This window comes from Lissotriton vulgaris, chromosome 3_1 (assembly GCF_964263255.1).
Source record: "Lissotriton vulgaris chromosome 3_1, aLisVul1.2, whole genome shotgun sequence".
In the NCBI taxonomy this organism is placed as follows: Eukaryota; Metazoa; Chordata; class Amphibia; order Caudata; family Salamandridae; genus Lissotriton; species Lissotriton vulgaris.
This window is the reverse complement of record NC_141689.1, coordinates 881,918,601-881,938,607: the sequence shown is the minus strand read 5'-3', so window position 1 is coordinate 881,938,607 and position 20,007 is coordinate 881,918,601. Positions and strand designations below refer to the sequence as shown.

Genomic DNA, 20,007 nt, shown 5'->3' with positions numbered 1-20,007 from the left:
ATGTCGGGGGAGAAAGGATGGCTAGAATGAAGAGGGGTGTGTCAGGGGTGGATTGTACGTTGTTCATCGTAAAGCTCATATCTGCATACGATGAACACAGGATAATTGACTGCGGTGATGAAAGATGAATAAAGATGTATTCAAGCCTAAGTATAAACTAAGGACAAATGGCTGTGGTATTATGGAACTACAAATCAGTTTCAGCTGTGGGTGCGATAGATACATGTGTAAGTACAAGTGGTGTGAATTGAGGTGGATGGAGACAATGGGGTTGAAAAAGTTATGGAGAAATGGCAGAAAAGGAAGAAGAGGTGAAAATAGGGGATATTAAAGAAGGGGGCGTCAGGACAAGAGTGGCCAGCAGGTGCAGTGGCAGAGGTCCTTGCCTGTGTGGGGCACTCTGCACCCAGTTAGGACTGTCTTTTATTGGCAAATTCAAGGAGTGAGAGTCCATTCTCTTTCCTCGCACTAGGGCCCATGACACCTTTGCTGCACCACTCGTCATAATGGAGATGGGGATATGGAGGAGAGAAGTCAGAAAGTCAGATGGTGGGAGAATGAAAGGTGGGAGAGTGAGGATAGGAGGAGCAGAGAGGAGGAATTAATGGCACAAGAGTGAAGAGCAGATGCAGTTATGAAAGAAAGAAAGTCAGGGAGCAGCTGTAGGTAGAAAGGGACTCGAGTAGAATAATAATTTACTGGACAGACCATATCTTGAAGAAGGGCACTGATCTTTTTGTAATACACCACTGATGAATCCTACTCTGCAGCACAAAGTCCAACATTTAAATCAGACCATTTATCAATTAATCAATCAATCATTTGTAAAGCACACTACATACCCGCAAAGGGTCTCAAGGCGCCGGGGGGGGGGGTTGGTACTGGTTGAACTGCCCGGTCTTGAGTATCCTCCTGAAGGTCAGCAGGTCTTGGGTCTGTCGTAGACTCAGTGGGAGGGTGTTCCATGTCTTGGCGGCGAGGTGGGAGAAGGATCTCCCACCGGTGGTTGTTCTTCGGATGCGCAGGACGGTGGCGAGTGAGAGGTCGGCGGAGCGTAGCTGGCGGTTAAGGATGTAGGAGGAGAGCAGGTCTTGTGGAGTGCCTTGTGTGCATGGGTGAGGAGCTTGAAGGATATCCTCTTGTTGACAGGGAGCCAGTGCAGGTCTCTCAGGTGGGGGGTGATGTGGCCGTGGCATGGTACGTCGAGGATCAGTCGTGCTGATGCGTTTTGGATGCGTTGTAGTCGTTTAATGAGCTTGGTTGGGGCTCCCGCATAGAGGGCGTTTCCGTAGTCGAGTCTGCTGCTAACGAGGGCCTGCGTGACTGTCTTTCTTGTATCTTTCGGGATCCATCTGTAGATCTTGCGGAGCATTCGGAGGGTGTTGAAGCAGGAGGAGGAGACGACGTTGACTTGCTTAGTCATTGAGAGCGTTGTGTTGAGGATGATTCCCAGATTGCGTGCGTGGTCGGTGGGTGTCGGGGCTGCCCCCAGTGCCGTCGGCCACCAGGAGTCGTCCTAGGCTGAAGGGTTGGAGCCGAGGATGAGGACCTCCGTCTTGTCCGAGTTCAGCTTCAGACAGCTGGTCTTCATCCAGTCGGAGGCGGCCTTCATTGCTTCATGGAGGTTGGCTTTTGCGGTGATGGGGTCCTTGTTGAGGGAGAGGATCAGCTCAGTGTCGCCGGTGTAGGAGATTATGTTGAGGTTGTGCTGTCGGGCTACATGTGCGAGCGGGCCATGTAAATGTTGAACAGTGTCGGTCTGAGAGAGGGTCTCTGGGGTACGCCGCAGATGATCTCGGAGGCTTTGGAATGGAATGGGCGGAGGCGGACGCTCTGGGTTCTGCCCCGGAGAGGAAGGAGGTGGTCCAATCCAGAGTCTTGTCTCGGATCCCTGTGGCGTGGAGGCGTGCACGTAGTGTGCGGTGGCAGACGGTGTGAAAGGCAGCAGAGAGGTCTAGGAGGAAGAGTGCTGCGGTCTCGCCGTTGTCCAGCAGGGTCCGGATCGCGTCGGTGGCAGCGATGAGGGCAGTCTCGGTGCTGTGGTTGCTGCGGAACCCTGACTGGGAAGGGTCCAGGATTCTGTTTTCTTCTAAGTATCGGGTTAGCTGTCTGTTGACCTTGGCCGGGAAGTGGAGCAGAGAGATGGGCCGGAAGTTCCTAAAGTTTCTTGGGTCTGCCTTAGGTTTTTTGAGTAGGGCGTTGATCTCGGCGTGTTTCCAGATCTCTGGGAAGGTCGCAGTCTCGAGGGAGAGATTGATGACGTTGCGCAGGTGGGGTGCGATGGGGCTGCTTGCTCTGTTGAAAACGTGGTGCGGGAATGGGTCTGACGGAGAGCCGGAGTGGATTGTGCACATGGTCTTGATGGTGTCATCGATGCTCACGCTGGCCCAGACTAGCAGGGGGTTTGGTCGATGGTGTGGGGAGGGTCTGTTGTGTTGCTGTCTGTTGGGGCTGTCTGGGTGTTGAAGCTGTCATGGATGTCTGCTATCTTGCGGTGAAAGAAGGTCTGCAGCTCATGCAATGAACTTGAACCCTTCCAACCCTTTCCTATTTCAAAAGGGTTGACAGGATGATTTCACAGAGTCCACACATGTAACAGCATCAAGGGCACCCCACTGGCTCAGAGCCAGTAGCTGAAAAATAAAATGATATTTTAGCACTGTTTTATTTTTTAGCTGCTGGCTCTGACCCAGCACTGTAGTGAGGGGCAGGGCCGGGGCCGGGGCCATGGGAGGAGTGGTTGGTGCACTAATAAGTGTGCATATGTGTTTGGCTAGCAGTCTTAGGCCGCCCAAACACACATGTGCACTTAGGTTTCTCCAACCCAGTTGCATTGCACGGCTGGGTTGGAGAAACATCACAGGCTCCCTGTCCTGAACCGAGCGTCACAATCATGCTCAGGCCAATCCCTGCGCTGCTCTCATAGAAAGATAGCATTGTGGTGATTGCACAGGGAGTCTGACATGCTGTCCCAGGGGGTGCTGGGACCAGGAAGTCCAAGGCACGACACGGGAGGCGGCCGGCAGCTTCAGCCAGGTAAATCGCTTTTTTAATTATTATTATTAAATCTCCCCTCCCTCCCCGACCCCCGCACCCCCTCCACCTGGCCTACCACTGTTTGTTTGTGGCGGCCGCCACTGAACAGCATGAACTTTTGTCAGGATTTGATTGTTCCTTGTATTATGATTTAGAAAAATATTGCCCAACGCCATAGAGCCAATCAGTAACAGAAGTATGTGGCATGCTTGGATAGGATGCTGATTTATGAAATCTCCTATTTCACAGATACCAGAGCCAAGATCTCATGTGATCTGTATCACTGCTGCCTAATGTACACCGGTTAGCTCTAATGGATCCAGCTTGAGCATTTGCTTAAATGTAGAACTATATTTAGCCTCTTCCCCTGAAGCTGTAAGGTGGCAGAATGCCTAAATATTCTATTATATGGACAGTTCACTTTATTTTTCAGCTTTATGGCCTGGCCTTTTTAATCCAAAGATAATGAAAACGGAACTACAAATTAGGTAAAATGTGGTCAATTATTTTCATAATTCGAACTTTAGTCAGTGACAAACCCCAGACATCCAGAGTTCGGGAAATAAAAGGATGAGTATTATATGATTTCTTCTTTCAGACACAACCTGTTAATGCAGATGGATAGCTATATATTTGAAAAACCATATTAACAAAAAGAACTTACATCTTTGGCTACTAGCTGAAGCTTGGAATCTATATCTGGCTTGAGCACACAGTCTCCCTGGCTCACCCGAGACAGCCGTTGGTGGTTGAGAATGTTTGGCTCACACACGCTCCTCAGGGTGCATGGTGATGGGGATCGAGATCTAGAAGATTCTGCAGCCTTCTCAAAATGTTTCTCCCTGGTTTTGGTCGTGCAACTGTTATCAAGTGAAGAATGTCTTTTTCCTATTGATGTGGACCTTATGGGAAGCTCTTTATTTTCTCCCTGCAATAAGAAATCAAGTTGGGAAAATCATTTCTAAACAAGAAGAGCTTTCCAGCCAAAAGGGGAACGCAGATGTATATATATATAACCCAGATATATATATATATATCCCAGTTGATGGTGTAAATTACCAAATATATACATTTGTACTTTCAATGGGTAGATCAGGGCACAGGAATTTATCAAATTGGTATTGTTCATAGGATAGACGTGGATGTTTACTCCATACAAATACTTGTCGCTAATGAAAACATTCCAAGAAGTCATCAGTAGCTTAACCTATTAGCGCACATAATGATTGTCTTTAATAGCTCTAGTGCTTATTAATGGAGATTTACATACTCTATGTATTTGGACTGTTTAGTTTCAAACCTATCTGACTCTTTGAGAGGAATGTGATGTGTCACAAATGTATGTTTCTTTTTCAGATAGACTTTAATATCTGTAACTCAACAATTTACCTGAACCTATGGGCATGATTACGATAACGGTGAGACGGACACAGTAATACTGATTACTGTCAGCCACATTACGATGGCGGGCGGATGGTTGGCGGTCGGAGAGACAGACAGCCACAGATCCGAAGGGCTCATGAAACCCATCAGCCTTTGGGAGGGACTTGTATCACTACAACAGTGGTAGTGCCAGCCAGACTACAATGTCCTTTCCCGCCGGCTGTTTCATGGCGGTTTACCCGCCATGAAAAGGCAGGCAGAAAGGGACATTGGGGACCCGTAGTTGGGCCCCCCACTGGGGCGCACCAGGGGTGCCCCTCAACAAATCCCTGCACCATGTGCTGCCACATGGTGCAGAGATATGCACGGGGGGCATATTTTGTACTGCAGTATGTGCGGCAGCCAGCCTCACCCTCCACAACACAAAATATACACTTTGCGACCGCTTTGAAGGCAGTTACATTGTGATTCAGGGTGCAGGACCGCCGACAGCTTGTTTGGCGGTCCCATTTCCCACCAGTCCACAAACACAAGTTTATTTTTGTTTATTTCTGCCATGTCTACTCTCCCTTGTTAATTAATAAAACATATCTGAAGCAGACTCACTGCCATGGCGGGTATTGAACCAACAGAGGACATACCAGAAGTATGTAATGACTGATCTCACAACGTGTGCTTACAAATTGTTCAAAACGATCTGGACCAGTGGTTAAGTTTGCAATGGGCCTATGCACTAAACGTTTAGATTTCAAAATCTCTAGTTGCAGGAGGCAGCAGAATGACCTGCCCAATAAATATTAATTAGGCAAATCACTATTTGCAACCCCCTGTAATTGGCTACAGATACAAGGATGGTGACCTGCAAGGAAGAGCAAAGCAGTCTGTGTTCTTTAAAGGATCTGGCATTCCTATAAAAAAAGTTCTAGTTTGATAGTACATTAGGGGAGCAACAAGTGGTCCCTTTGACTGCTGCCTACTTTCCTCCTAGGCATGGAATTTGGTTCCAAACCACTCAACCATACCATTCTGAATCACAGTTTGCACCCCTTCATAATTGCGATTGTGAATGGGTCAATATTTTTGACTTGCTAAATGAGTTTAATAAGGAGCGCAACAAATGTTGTGGTTGAAAACTCTGGGCTTGATGTATGAAGCATTTTCCCTGTTGCAAACGGCCCGATTCGCAGAGCTGGGCCGTTTGCGACAGGAAAAATGCATTTTGGGCTGTACAAAGCCCAAATAGCGATTCGGTAACTTGTAATTGAATCCCAATTTGGGTATTATTATTTGGGATTAGGTAGGGGCATGTTGAGGGCAGGGCGTCCCTTCCTAACATGGAATCGGAATAGTATTTACAAATGTAATGCGACCAAAATGCAGTTGCAAAACCTTCACAATTTACTGCCAATTGAAAGTCGATTGTAACCTATTTGCAAATTGGAAGGGGCCCCCAAGACACCCTTTCCCCTTTGATGAAGTTGAAAATATATTTTTTAAGAGAAGTAAGTGGTCCCACGGACCACTTCCTACTCTTAAAACATAAAACTTCAAAGTTTTATTTATTTATTTATAAACACATCCTTTTTTTTTTAAAGATAAATGGACTGCGCTTTTAAAAAAAAGAATGCGTAATTTAAAAGCAATCAGAGACATGGTGGTCTGCTGACCCCAACAGGCCACATTCCCTGTGATGCTGCGATTCCTAATGGGTCGCAAATTGTAGCCTACCTCATTAATATTTATGAGGTAGTCTATTTCCGCTATAGAGCCGCCACCCTCTGGAATTCACTCCGGTGCAGATCCATGGCTTTGACAATTATACTGCATTTAGAAAGGCCATTAAGACCTACCTTTTTCCTGCATTCCAGTCTCCTGCTTGCCTTTTGCTGTGTTTGTCTTTCCTGCATCAACACTGGGACGCCCCTTTGCTGGGGCAGCTGCTTCGCTTTAGAAGTCAAGATAACATGACATAACATAACATAACATTTGCGACCCACTAGGAATCCCTAATGAAAGTCAAAATAGTTTCACACATTAGAAATCGCTATTTTGGAAATGTGTACATCTAGCCCTCTGTGATTTATTGAATCTCAGGGTTTTCCACTGCACCTTTGTACACCTGACCCATAATTCTTGGTCTTCATTAACACTGCCAGTTGCCCCAGTTCTTTACACTCGTTTTAGACTTAACTTTTTATTGCAAAAATATGTAAAACAAGGGCCTCCCAAGACTATATTCTATCCCCTTTCCTGGGAAATGCATTCATGTGGTGTCATTTTTTTTTCCAAAATCGGAAAACAGTGGGAGGAAGAGGTATGTGCTAGGTCCACCCTCCTAATACAATAGTAAACCAACAAAATCTGAGATGTCTGATAAAGAACCTAGCAAAAAGGTAAATAGACTTCCGCTCAATATAAGTGGGAAAATGTGCAGACAGGAAAGAAAAATGTATTTCTTGAATCCCCTCAATCACCAGGATTTCCCCTTAGTGACATGCTTCATCATAGGGGCCATCGCAATCTGCTGCGGATTGAGGCGTGGTGCAACTTGCGAAGTTACGTAGGAGCACTTTTGTGAAAAATATGTGTAGAGTAGTGGTGATGTGGAGTGGGAGAAGTGAGTTAAAAATACCTAACTAGTGGGAGCAGTACCTTTATTCTAACTCCTAGTTGGTATGTCTAAAAACATGGGTGAGATACTGGGAAGAACCTAGCCGTAATGAGTTAGGAGTCCCTAGTATATGTCAACATGTTTCGAGCCACCCCAAAGCTCTTCTTCAGGACTACACAGGGTCCAGCCCTGTGTGTACCACTCCAAAGGTGACATAAAAGGAAGGTAAATAGTGTAAAAATGATAAAGAAAATAAACGCACAGGTATCCTTACTTATGTCAATTGCACCTTTTGATGAAATATCTGTATGCGAAGTCTGTACATTCTTAGAAAGCTGCTTCTCGAAAAGCTCTGGTAAAGTTTGTGATCCCTGATTAGCAGAACGAGCAGCTAAACCGGCTTTAGTTAAGCGCTCACCTCCTTTCTTTTGGATTTGATCCGTTTTTTCGCCTACTCCCATCTACCCCGGCGCACCCGCAGCTCCGAGATTATCGGAATCCATACCTTCATTCAGCGCGGGTTGAGCTTTCGTTTTCCCGCTCCTCGTACCCGGTGGCTTTAGAGGCATTCTATTCTGCGTAGCTGCCGCTGGCGCTCCAACGCCACGGATTATGCCCCTGTGTGTTCTAGGCAAGAGAGGTGGAAAACGCCAGACCAGCACTCTCCGCGTACCGGGAAACAGTAACAGATCCACCATCCGATACTCCGAGCAGGAAGCCGCGGCGCAGAGTTTCAGCACTTACAGATGATCAATAAAATTAGCAAAGTAATCGCCAGATCACCAAAATTAATGCAGAGTTATGCAATGATTAGCACAAACATGAACAAGTCGCCTCGCTTCTTTCTTTTTCCCAACCAGGAGCAGGGGAGCTAGCTGCTCACACAGCCAACCCTGTGGCCGCCATCTTGCCTCCCGCGCTCGGGGCACTTTTGTCTTCGTCTCAAGAACCTTTGTAACGGTTCCATCGAGTGTTCTTGTAGAGACACCATCTGCTGTTCCAGGAAATGCTGCTAGAACAAGCACAGCCAACGGCATTATGGGAGTTGGAGTCCTCTCGAACACCTTAGAAGAAGAAACCACCGGTAGGTTGGATAATCTTGTTGATGAGATAGACTCTCTTGCGCTAACTGAGGGCGCTTGTCTACAGGATATGACTGGCTCCCAAGATCTTGCCGATAATTTTTATTCCATGTCAGATCACTCCTCGGATGAAAGTTTGAACAAAGACTGGGCTGACTATCTAGATGATGGTAGCAGTATTGAAGACGACCTGAGAATGAGTGAGACCTCTCCTGGTACAATTACAACCGTAACAACAGTCAAGAAATATAGAGCTAGAAAGACCCAGGGTGTAACGAATAAATCTTTGGACACTGGCACAGCTTCTCCAGAACTTAATACTCAGGGGGTTCCCCTCGAAGTAGCTATGAGGCCAGATGAACGGTGCATCAAACAGGAAGTGACATTATCTATGATTTACCAGACCATGATGGAACATTGAGTGGAAATAAAGCTGGAAAATACACAAAAGGATGCAATTTTTTTGTTCGGCTGGATTTCTGTCAAGCTACTGTATCCAAACGATGGCATTTACGGCAGTTGATCCCTCGGTTTCAAGAAAAGGGAGCGGTAGTTTATTTGCAGAACCCGGCCAAGTTAAAGGTTATTGTAAAAGGGCAAACCAGGTTATTTTTTTCTGAAATCTTGGCCGAAGAGTATATCCAGTCATTATCATGTGATAAGCTGGTATCTCATGAGTGCTTTATTTGTGAACACCAAGCCTAAGGAGATTCTAAGTTTTGTTTAATTAATATGATATTCTTTTTCCCTACCTAGGAAAGGGGTGAGGGGGGTGGCACTCTATATTCCCAGGGACTTCCAGTCCTTGCGCCTCATATGGTGGGTTGGGTGGGTTGGAGGGTGAAGGGTGTGGGAGGTAGGAAGAAGGGAAGGGGGAAGGCGGGGTGGTGGTGGGAGGGGGTTATAAGTCAGCAGCAGTCATTATTGTTTGTAAATATGGATTGGTTCTTTTCAAGTTATATTCTCGGCTGAATTCTTATGCAAATAATCAAAAGTGGTATGATATGTTTGTAGCATTCTTTATTTTTAAATATGGATAGGAAACTGAGAATTTGCACGTTAAATATTAATGGGCTCAATGATCTTAAGAAAAGAAATGCTTTGTCTAAAATAATTCAACTGCTATGCATTGATATATTATGTTTACAAGAGACGCATATCGCTTGAGCAAAGAGAGACTGGCTGAAAATTTAGGTTTAGATTTAGTCGCATGCTCAAAACAAACATGGATTAAGAGAGGTGTAGCTATCTTTAAGAAACAGGGTTTAGGGGTCCGTTTAAAAATTTCGGAATATAAATAGGGAAGGTGGGCTATGGGAGAGTTTAAGATCGATGAAAACAGATTTACTATATGTACTCTATATGGTCCGAATCTGGATGATTCTGAGCTTATGAATTTTATTAGCACAGAATTAGCTCTATGGACTCAACCAGTAATTTTTTGTGGAGACTTGAATATTCATATGGATGCGTATTTTGATATTCGGAAAGATGGGAGGTATTCTGGTAGAAAATATCTGACTTTTAGGGTTCTTCGTGCATTAGTCTTAGAAAATGGGCTTATTGATGTTTGGAACATGCTCCGTCCGAAAGAAGTAGGATATACTTTCTTTTCAGCCCCATATAAAAAATGTGTTCGATTGGATTCCTTTTTTATTCCCCAACAACTTACAGGAAATGTCAATATCGAGATTTTGCCAAAACTCATATCAGACCACAACCCATTAATACTTTAAATTAATTTTGGATTCACATACAAGAATAAAAAGAGGAATTTGGTCTTTCCAAAGAAATGTATTACTTGAAGAAGATTATTGTCAACACATGGTCAAAGTTATAGAGGACTTTTTTAGAATTAATAAAAATACTGCATCTAATAAAATCGTTTGGGAAACCTTTAAGGCGATAGTCAGGGGCGAATCTCTTAGCTATTTGAATTTTCAACGTTAAACAAGACAGACCAAATTCAAGATAGAATCGGACATGGTTATGCAGGCAGAAACTAAGTTGGCTGAGAATATTAGATTGGGTCAAGATAGTGTAGCGGCACAACGAGACTTAACTATTAAAAGGGCTACAGTTTACTCTAATATAGCTGATTAAATCGCTCTTAAATACAGACAACATAAGGCTGAATGCTATGAATTTTGAGAACAAACTGGTAGGCTTCTGGCAAAAAGACTACGGCAAAAAGCAGTTTCTAATGATATTCCAAAGATTCTCGACTTGAATGGGGTTGTGCGAGATTCTAAAAAGGGGGTGCTAAAAGTTTTTCTAGATTTTTATCAATTATGATATACCGAATCAACTGATGGGGCGAGCGTTGAGCATGATGTCTTGGAGTACTTTGAGAATCTAGATACTTTAGAAATTACAGAACTACAGAAAACATTGTTAGCTGCCCCCATAACGTGGGAAGAAATCGAAACAGCCCTACTAGGTCTAGCTTCCGGGAAAGCTATGGGACCAGATAATATACCTCTCAAATTCTACCGTACCGTCCGAAGCATATTAAAAACAGAACTGTTAGAACTATGTCAACAAGCTTTCCTTGGATATCCTCCAGATTCTTGGTCTATGGCGACTATTGTAATCTTCAAAAAGAAGGGCAAGGCTGGCATTGAATTGGCTTCATATAGACCCATTTCTCTTATTAATGCGGATAGCAAGATTTTCTCAAAAATATTGGCCAATACCCTGAATGGTTTAATGCCGAGTTTAGTCTCAACAAGGCAGCACAGATTTATTTTAAATCGAGACACAACAGACCATGTGAAAAGGATTATTTTTCTTCTGGATTGGGCACAAGCCACAAAATCCCCTGTTGCGGTAGCCCTGTTAGATGCTGAAAAAGCATTTGACAGGGTTTCCTGGAAGTTTTTGTGGTCTACCCTAATTTGGAAGGGATTTTCCAAAGAGTTTATTAATGCAATACAGGCATTATATAGTCATCCGAAGGCTGCAATTCGTATCTCCAGGGATCTCTCTGCCAACTTGGCAATATCAAGGGGGACCATACAAGGTTGTCCTTGTTCCCCCTTGTTATTTGCTTTGTATATCAAGCCTTTTTTAAGCAGACATGAAAAAGAAATAGGTATCATCCCGGTTAGGATATACCAGGTAGCATATAAAGTGTTTGCTTGTGCCGATGATATCGCTATCGTAACTCCAGATAACGCTTTACTGAAGATAGTGGAATCTGCGGAAAAGTTTGGGAGATATTCGGGCTATAAATTGAATATTTCCAAAACCCAGTTGATTCATTCGGAAGCTGATCGACCAAAAGACATTCATTTTTCTTCAGATGCTCTCTACCTGGGTATAAAATTATCAGCAAAAATAGATGACATAGTGCGGTTGAATGTAGACCCCATATTAGATACAGTAAATAGAATGCTGGAGAGGTTAAATAATCTTCACTTATCTTTATACGGTCGTAGTAATGTATTCAAAATGTTAATTTTTCCAAAATTTTTGTATTTATTTCGTACGATCCCTTTGCTTTTTCCAACCTCTCTTTTTGTTAGAATTGATAAAGTGTGTTCTAGGTTTCTCTGGGGTTAACACAGATCTAGGAGAGCAATGAAGTGGTGTATACTCCCTAGAGCTCGGGGAGGTTGGGGGATCCCAAATTTCCGGCTGTACTACTGGGCTGTATTGCAGAAATATATGGGTGTCTTAATCTTTCAGGATTTAAGTATAGAAGAATCTGCTAGCCCTTCAATTTATGAAATGATATTGGGTAAAGAGGCCAGACAATGCCTAGTGAGAGTAATCGAGCCCAATTACTACAAAAAGACTAAATTTAAAATTCTGAAGACGGCTTTTCAAATCTGGAAACAATTAAAAAGGACTGTTGGTCTGTGTTTTGATTTGAATTATTATACACCTTTAAATAATTGTAGGTTATTACCAGATGTTTTTAGTGATCAGGTAATGAACAAATGGCACTCTGTCGGGATATGTATATTAGGAGATTTATATCAGGGAGACCAAATTGCCTCTTTTACTTATTTGCAGCATAAATACAATCTGGCTAAGACAGATTTCTTTAGGTATCTCCAAATCCGAAGTGTTCTGGATCAAAGAAGGATCCAAGATCAGCTAACAATAGGTAGAATCGATATACTAGAAGCAATAGGCGATAATTGGAAAATTGGCCTAGTTTACCAACTTTTGTTAAATAGATCACAAGATGATTTATGCACTTTTGAAGACAAATGGCAAAGAAAGTTGGAAATCGATAAAATAGACATGCCGAGAGTAATTGATCTCTCAATCAAAGTTTTGTTTAATGGCTCTCTGAAAAGCCAACATTTTATGGCTATATTTGATTTATATTATACCCCTGCCAAACTGGCAAAATGGAAATAAAAAAAAGGGGATAAATGTAATCGATGTGGGTGTATTGCTGCCGATTCTACTCATATGTTTTTCTATTGTCCTAAACTGTTGCAATTTATTACTATTATTCAATTTTTTTAAATGCTAGTTTGGGAATTCGTTTGCAACTATCTGCAGAAATGGTCATTCTGGGCACGCAGACAGTCCAAGCCGGATTCAGATCTGAAGCTGAGGAAGGGTTTTATTTATTTGTATGTCGATCTATCGATCATGCATTACTGCCCAATGGTTAGATCCAGATCCACCAGTTTTCAATAATTGGCAATCTAGATTGCTATCTACTTATTATTTGGAGATTGCTGCATATAAATCAAAGGGGGCAAGGAAAAAACTGTTTGGGTTGAATTTATGGGCTCCTTTATCAAAATGGATATGAATTTATTGACTAATGCTTTAATTGATGAGATTGAAATTTTGTTGTTTTATGATATGTAAATAAATAATGTTTAGTGTTCTGAATAAGTGGTATAATTGCATTTGCTATAAAGACTGTCTGCTGTTATAAAGCAAGAAAAATATTTTTTTAAATAAATAAATAAACGCTGCAACTAATATGCATGCGTTAATTTATACATACACTAAACCCAATGGTAACGTAGTATTCATTTAGAGGCAAAATTGTGCCCCATGGTCTTGAGGGGTTGAGGGGCTCGTTTTCAAATTTTGATCTGAGCTCTCCTCGACTGCACACTACCTATTAGCTCCCCTCGAGACCGCATATTCAATATGCGGTCTTGAGGGGAGGTAATATTAGTTGCAGCGTTTTCTTTCTTTATCATTTTTTCACTATTTACCTTCATTTTAGGTCACCTTTGGAGTGATACGCACAGGGTTGGACCCTGTGTAGTTCTGAAGAAGAGCTTTAGGGAGGCTCAAAACATGTTGACATATACTAGGGACTAACGCATTACGGCTAGGTTCTTCCCAGTATCTCACCCTTATTTTTAGACATACCAACTAGGAGCTAGAATAAAGGTACTGTGCCCACTAGTTAGTTTTTTTTAACTCACTTCTCCCACTCCACATCACCAAAGCGATCATCTACCACAAGAAATCGTACTAAGGATAATCAGAGAGAACCCCACGGAAGTCAGGGCATGCGCTACATCCGAATATACATCAGACTTCAAACGCAAAAAATACAAACAAGATAACATCGAAGAACTGTCTTCAAACGCGAAGGAGCTCTTGGTTCAGGGCAATTTGGCTGTAAACCCAATAGAGGCCTGGGAGGGGTATACGAAGACTCTCGGGATCAAATATGCAACAAAACCAAGGCTAGCCAAATGCAAACTTCCCAAGTCTGCACCGAGAAAGACAAACACGCTGGAGATAAAAAGACTTAAACGGAACATAAAGCAAACTTTGAACCAACTCCGTATACATCCTAAAAAAAGAGCCTTTGCAGGACGCTCTACGCGGTTTAAAAGCAAGCCTAAGAAAGGCAACATGGGAAATCAAAAGACAGGCAAACGATGAACTCTGGGCAAAAATAAAGTACGATTCGAAATTAAAAAAACAGCTCTAAATTTTGGCAAACAATTCACAGCTTGCAGCGGCCAGGCCATCAAGGAATACACTCATACATATCAGAGGCAGCTTGGGCTGAGTATTTGCACAATCACTTTAACCTAACCGACGAAGCTAACCCCATAGTCCTGTTAACACAAAAAACAGAGAATAAAAAGAAGGACAATGAAAAAGGAAAGAAAGAACAAGGGTCTGGAAACCCCACGGAAAGTACAATGGGAAAAAATGACCGTAAGAAGAACGACGGGGCAAATGACAACGCCACACTAACAAGTTTCATAGAGGAAAAAATCAACATAACAGCGGATCAGATAAAAACGCAAATAAAGAAGGGGAAATCGGAAGGTGCACCAGGCCCAAATGGGATACCGCCAATAATATTTAAATACGACATCGACTTCTGGAGCAACACACTAGCACCACTCTTTGTGGGCATACAGGAATTAGAAACCTGCCCGGAATCCTGGCAAGGATCAACCATAAGCCCAATTTACAAGCAGGGAGACAGGAGTGATCCTTCTAATTATCGGCTGATCGCTCTATTGGACATAGAAGCGAAGTATTATGCTGGCATTTTATTGGATAAATTGACATCTTGGGCGGCGTCAAAACACATAATCCCGGCTAATCAAACAGGGTTTTGCAGAGGACAAGGAACTACCACCAATCTCATGGCGCTAACTCTGCTGACAGATGCGGCCAAAGCAGGAAAGAGCTCGCTGTTTCTATGTTTTATCGATTACAGCTCAGCCTTCGACCATGTGGACCGAGGCAAACTTTGGCGAAAGCTTGAAAAATGGGGGATACCGCAACCCCTCCTGAAGCAGCTAATTTTACTTCATACCAACACCTGGGTCAAGATTAAGCTGGGAGACGGGACGCACCTCTCCAAGCGAATTAACACCTTCCAAGGATTGAAGCAAGGGCGCGTCCTTGTTTAATCTTTTTCTGGCAGACCTTCTAGGGGAACTGGACAGCACGAAATCACATGCCCCATGGTTGGGAGACATCACGCTGTACAATCTCCTTTATGCCGACGACCTGGTCCTAATAAGTCGTACTCCCACTGGCCTTCAGCAACTTCTAAACACCACCAGCTCATTTTCACAGCGCAATGGATTAAAAATCAACCTAAAGAAAACAAAAACTATGGCTGTGAACTATAAGAAGGTCAGAAAAAATAGCTGGTACTTGGACGGACACAAACTGGACCATGTAGCGTGCTACAAATACCTGGGAGTCCTAGTAGACAGCAGAGGCTTGTCTAAAACGCAATTAGAGACATTATATTGAAAAGGCACCATGACCTATCTCACAATGATCCTCTTAAAGAAAATATTGCCAGACTATACGCTCGACCCGCTTCTCCAAGTACTGAGAGCTCGCCTTCAACCGACGCTAACATACAGGAGTGAGTCAACTCTCGGAAAAGACGCACTTACCCTCGACAAAGTGATCAGTAAAACGTATAGAACCATCTTTCGGCTACCTAGCTACGTATCTCCTGCCCAAATCCGTCTGGAGTTCAGGGTTCAAAAACAGACAGTGGGAAGAAGGGGCAGCTTCATAAAATGTTGGCACAAGATCAGAAACTCAGAGCAGGGCACCTTAAGTGCCCATCTCTGGATCGAGCTGCAGCGACGAGAACGATCTTATGCAAGGAAGTATCTGATGGAATCATTAGAAAGACTTGAACTGACTAACCTCTGGAATACTCCAGTAGATCACAAAAGTTTTTAAAAGCTAGTAACAAAGGTTAGAAAAATAACATCGCTATTAGAAGACAAGGAAACTCTAGCAAAAAGGGCACATGGATGGACAGTCCTAAACGATTACAAAATATTAAAGTACCAAGCGTACATGGACCATGGATTCAAACAGAAGACCAAAGAAAAATTTCTAAAGCTGGGACTCGGTATAGTACCAATTCGCCCTCATTTGGCCCCATGGAAAAGGAATCGGGATGATAAAACCTGCTGACTCTGCAGTGCAGGACCTGAAGATCTAATCCATATAATATGTATCTGTCTAACCTTAATGGACAAAAGGAGATCCTTACTTCGCGTAATATGGAACCAGAAGGGCATTAGAACTTGCAGACAGGCAGTTAAACTATGTTTTAACCCGCAGGAGACCCAATTGAACTGCCGATTTACAAAATTCTTTGATGTTGTGGCAGAGAGAATTAAGCAGACACAAAAGGAGGAAACTGAATAAGAGACAGACAGTGCCTCTGAGCATAAACCTTGGGTCCACAGCTCTAACGAACAATATTAAAAATGTAAATTGTAACATGATATTTAAATAATTTTAATTTCCACCAATTAATTTTTTTTATCCTTGATACATACTTCTTTTAAAGCTGTGCATCTTAAATTGTGAGTTTTTATTAACTGTGCAATAAAATTATCTTATCTTATCACTCCACATCACCACCACACTACACATATTTTTCACAAAAGTGCTCCTACGTAACTTCGCAAGTCGCAGAATGCCTCAATCTGCAGCGGATTGAGATGGCCCTTATGATGAAACATGTCACCAAGGGGATACCCTGGTGAGTGAGGGGACTCAAGAAAGAATTGTTCTTTCCTCTCTGAAGATTTTCCCACTCATATTGAGCAGAAGTGTATTTCCCTTTTTGCTAGGTTCTTTAACTGACATCTCAGATTTTATTGGTCTACTGTTATTTTTTTCCAAGCAGCTCTTTGAACATGTAACTGTTGAAGGGTCATCCGTCGTGGGAGTAACCTGCAGTCTGGAGAGTAGGAAGAACTCGGAAATGAAGAGTGTCGTACGGCAACACGGTAGGCACTAACTAACTTATCAACAGTAGCTTTGAAAAACAATGAGAACTTACACGACTCGGCTCTATTTCTGACTTCACCATATTGGATTCCTGATTCAACTGCTCCAGTCGCTGCTGGATGTTGCTGCAGCGCTCGCACATGCCCGACCGCGAGCACGGGGAGGGAGATCGGTGCCCAGAAAGTGCTGTAGCCTTCTCCAAAGGTTTGTCTTTTGTGTTTTCTGTCCTACTGTTTGCAGGAGAAGAACTTTTCTTTCTTATTGATACTGGTGAGTGTCCTGTGAAATGCTCACTATTTTCTTCCTGTAATAAAAATGCAGTTCAAGACAATAGTATTAGAAGAGCTTTGAAAGAGTAGTGAATTATGTATTTCCAGAGTATGGTTTCAGCATTGGCCACTAGGTGTAGCTCGTGAGCAACATGTTCCTACTGCACCCTAAAATGCTGCTTCCCTATTGTTTCTGCTCACCCAGCGCTTCTTGCTTTGCCTGATGGACTGCTGGGCTCTGCCCCATCAGGCTCGCAGCAGCTAGAGGGTACCTAAATTGTTTAATGAACCAAGCTAGTGGACTCCCCTTTGTGCATGTGAGCATTTGTGGTCCTGGCACTGGCCCTCAGCAGGCAACAGGGAAAGATGTGTGTGCTACACTCCTGTCTTCAATGGAGCCCACTGATCTCTTTCCGCTGAGGTTACCTGGCTTGTTTGCTGGAAGATGGGTCCGGACCATGGCCTCAACTGCGTGATTTTCACATTCAGGAGTGCCGCCTGTGATTGGTTGACATGAGCAGAAGTAGATGCCATCCAGAGTCCACGGTACATAGTAGAAGAACTATACCAGTCAATGCGGAGGACATCACTTATACCGGCAGCTGTTGGTTTCAACACAACCAGTGAAAACATCAGCAAACCGAGGTCGGTTTGTTGTGAATGAGCCACACTCAGACAGTCAACATACCTCAGATCTGCGGCAGCATAGACATGGTGTACTAGCCAGTAGACAGCTGGGCTGTACGAGTCCCCAGCATATAGTCAAGTTTCTGATTTCTTATTCACAAAAACGAAGTTTGTACTGATAAATGAACCAACTCCACTTAAAAATACACTTTCATGATGTAAATTTATGTTTGAGCAAAGCTGGTACTAGGAACAGGTTGCAGGTTTTCCAGGGTTTTCAAGTAGGTGTGACACACACAATGATGTTTGTGGGTGCTCACAAATATTCGAAAGGCACACTTACACCTTCAATATGGTCAGAAATGTACTCTTGTCAAAGAAAAATGATATTCCCATCCCGGGTGGGAATGCGAAGGGAACAACTTTAAATTTAATGAGGGTATCTCCATGGGGAGAAATGTCTTGTGAAGAGAGAGAAAACAAACTATTATTAGCTGATGCAAATGTGCCGAACTTTTACACATTTGCAGAGGTACACTAGATACATCTAAACATGCCTTTGCAGATACATCTAAACATGCCTTTGCTTGGGGAAAAAAGTGGAATACACAAAGAATTCCAGTCCTACTACTTGTAATTACATTTTTATTTTTTTGGAGTTTTATATAGCGCATAGTTACCCTAGGGCATCCCAGCGCTTGTCCAGGCGGCAGCTGCAGATTCCTTGGAAGAACCCTGGAATCCTTTGCGACTCCCATATAGTGGAAACCTTTACACTGTATATCTGTTTCGACCTCATTTCTGGTCACATTTTGTAAACCAGAGCCCTAATGGTGCAGACAATGTGCTTAACTGGCTCAATCAGCAACAGATGAAATTGCAGCACTTAATGCAACCCTGGGAAGAGAAGATGACTACTTGTTTCAGACATTAAGCAATCAGTAGAAAGATACTAATTGGGACTGACATTTTTATTTTGGGAACTGTGTTGACTAAGGTAGTGAGTATTTGGAAGAGAGCAAAGTGTAAATTACAGTGGCACTATGGGATAAGCAAACCGTCTAATCACTAGTATAAGGAATAACTCTAAAGCGTGTATACTGAGAAATTATGAAAAATTGCATGGTGTGTTACATCAGCCAATATATAAAATTGCAAAGTATGAATAATGGGGCACTATGGAATCTCGGGAAGTGTGCTAACAGAGCAGTCATCAGACGTACAATATTGCTAATTAAATAATTCGGTTAATGGTTTACAATATCAATAAGATTTCAAGTGGAACCGTGATTAGCACATTTGGGGTGTCTCTAGATCATTCAAGAGCGACATGCCTTGAAAATACTTTTCAGCAATTTGCCATTAACTTTCCTTAGGTAAAGTTATTTTTGAAATAAAACAAAGTTTGCAACAATGTTATTAATGTATTTTGGCTTATAATGTCGATTTTGGCACTACATTTAAAAAACATTTCTTCAGGAGGACCTCTCTATAATAAGTAAACTGGTCTTTAAAACCCATTGAATAATGTCCAAAGTTTTTGGCCTAACACTCTTACGATTGCAGGATGTGTCAGCATAGTTCTCAGAATAATTCCTTGTGGAGAAGACTTCTAGTATGTTTTATTTAAAATCAACCAGTTTTAGGAAAACATCACTAGTCGAGTGTGTGTAAAACGCACCAGTTTAATAAAATTCCCCTTTCTTGTGGTAAAATCTTAACCCTGCCTCGTAAACAACCTTCAAAGCTTGCTACATGATGATCAAAATTACTGAACAAATTTGCTTAGAAATGAAGTAATAATGACCCTGCAAGATGGTAGCCCTTGTTTAATGACCAAGGGCGGAATGCTCATTCTGCCACTCTGCATTTTCCGTGTAGGCTTCCGGCTTGGGGTAGCTTTCAGAGCTAGATGGGCTGCAATGACCCAACCAGGACTGATTTTGAATAACAGTGTTGCCTGCTAATGAACTGCAATATCTCCCTTTGTTTCATCTTTTGATTTTCCATTGGATTAGATGACCCACTCGGTCTATTGAGGTTTATGAGCACAAAAGTGTAAGCCCTACAAATAGTAGTTCATTGACCCCGAGTGCCACTCAATACTACTTCGTGGTATGCCACAACCATACTCACCCTTAGAAGAACCTGATAAACATCCTCGTTGTGCCACCTCACATTACCTACAAAACCTCAGATTTCCATAAGGCAACTTAAAGTGTATCATTTGAGCTCAACCCTCAAGTGCAAATCAGTC

The 20,007-nt window shown here is 42.8% G+C and overlaps 1 protein-coding gene across 2 annotated transcripts in view; it reads right to left on the bottom strand.

Moving 5' to 3' along the window:
* The window catches only part of SPATA6L (spermatogenesis associated 6 like), a 529,514-nt gene that overhangs the window by 224,712 nt on the left and 284,795 nt on the right, over nucleotides 1–20,007 (bottom strand). For both annotated transcript variants that reach the window (XM_086961205.1, XM_086961204.1), the window contains 2 exons: nucleotides 16,907–17,158; nucleotides 3,701–3,964 (listed from right to left, as the gene is read on the bottom strand). In XM_086961205.1, the coding sequence (XP_086817331.1) occupies nucleotides 3,701–3,964; nucleotides 16,907–17,158 (516 nt within the window). The remainder of the gene's footprint in view (nucleotides 1–3,700; nucleotides 3,965–16,906; nucleotides 17,159–20,007) is intronic.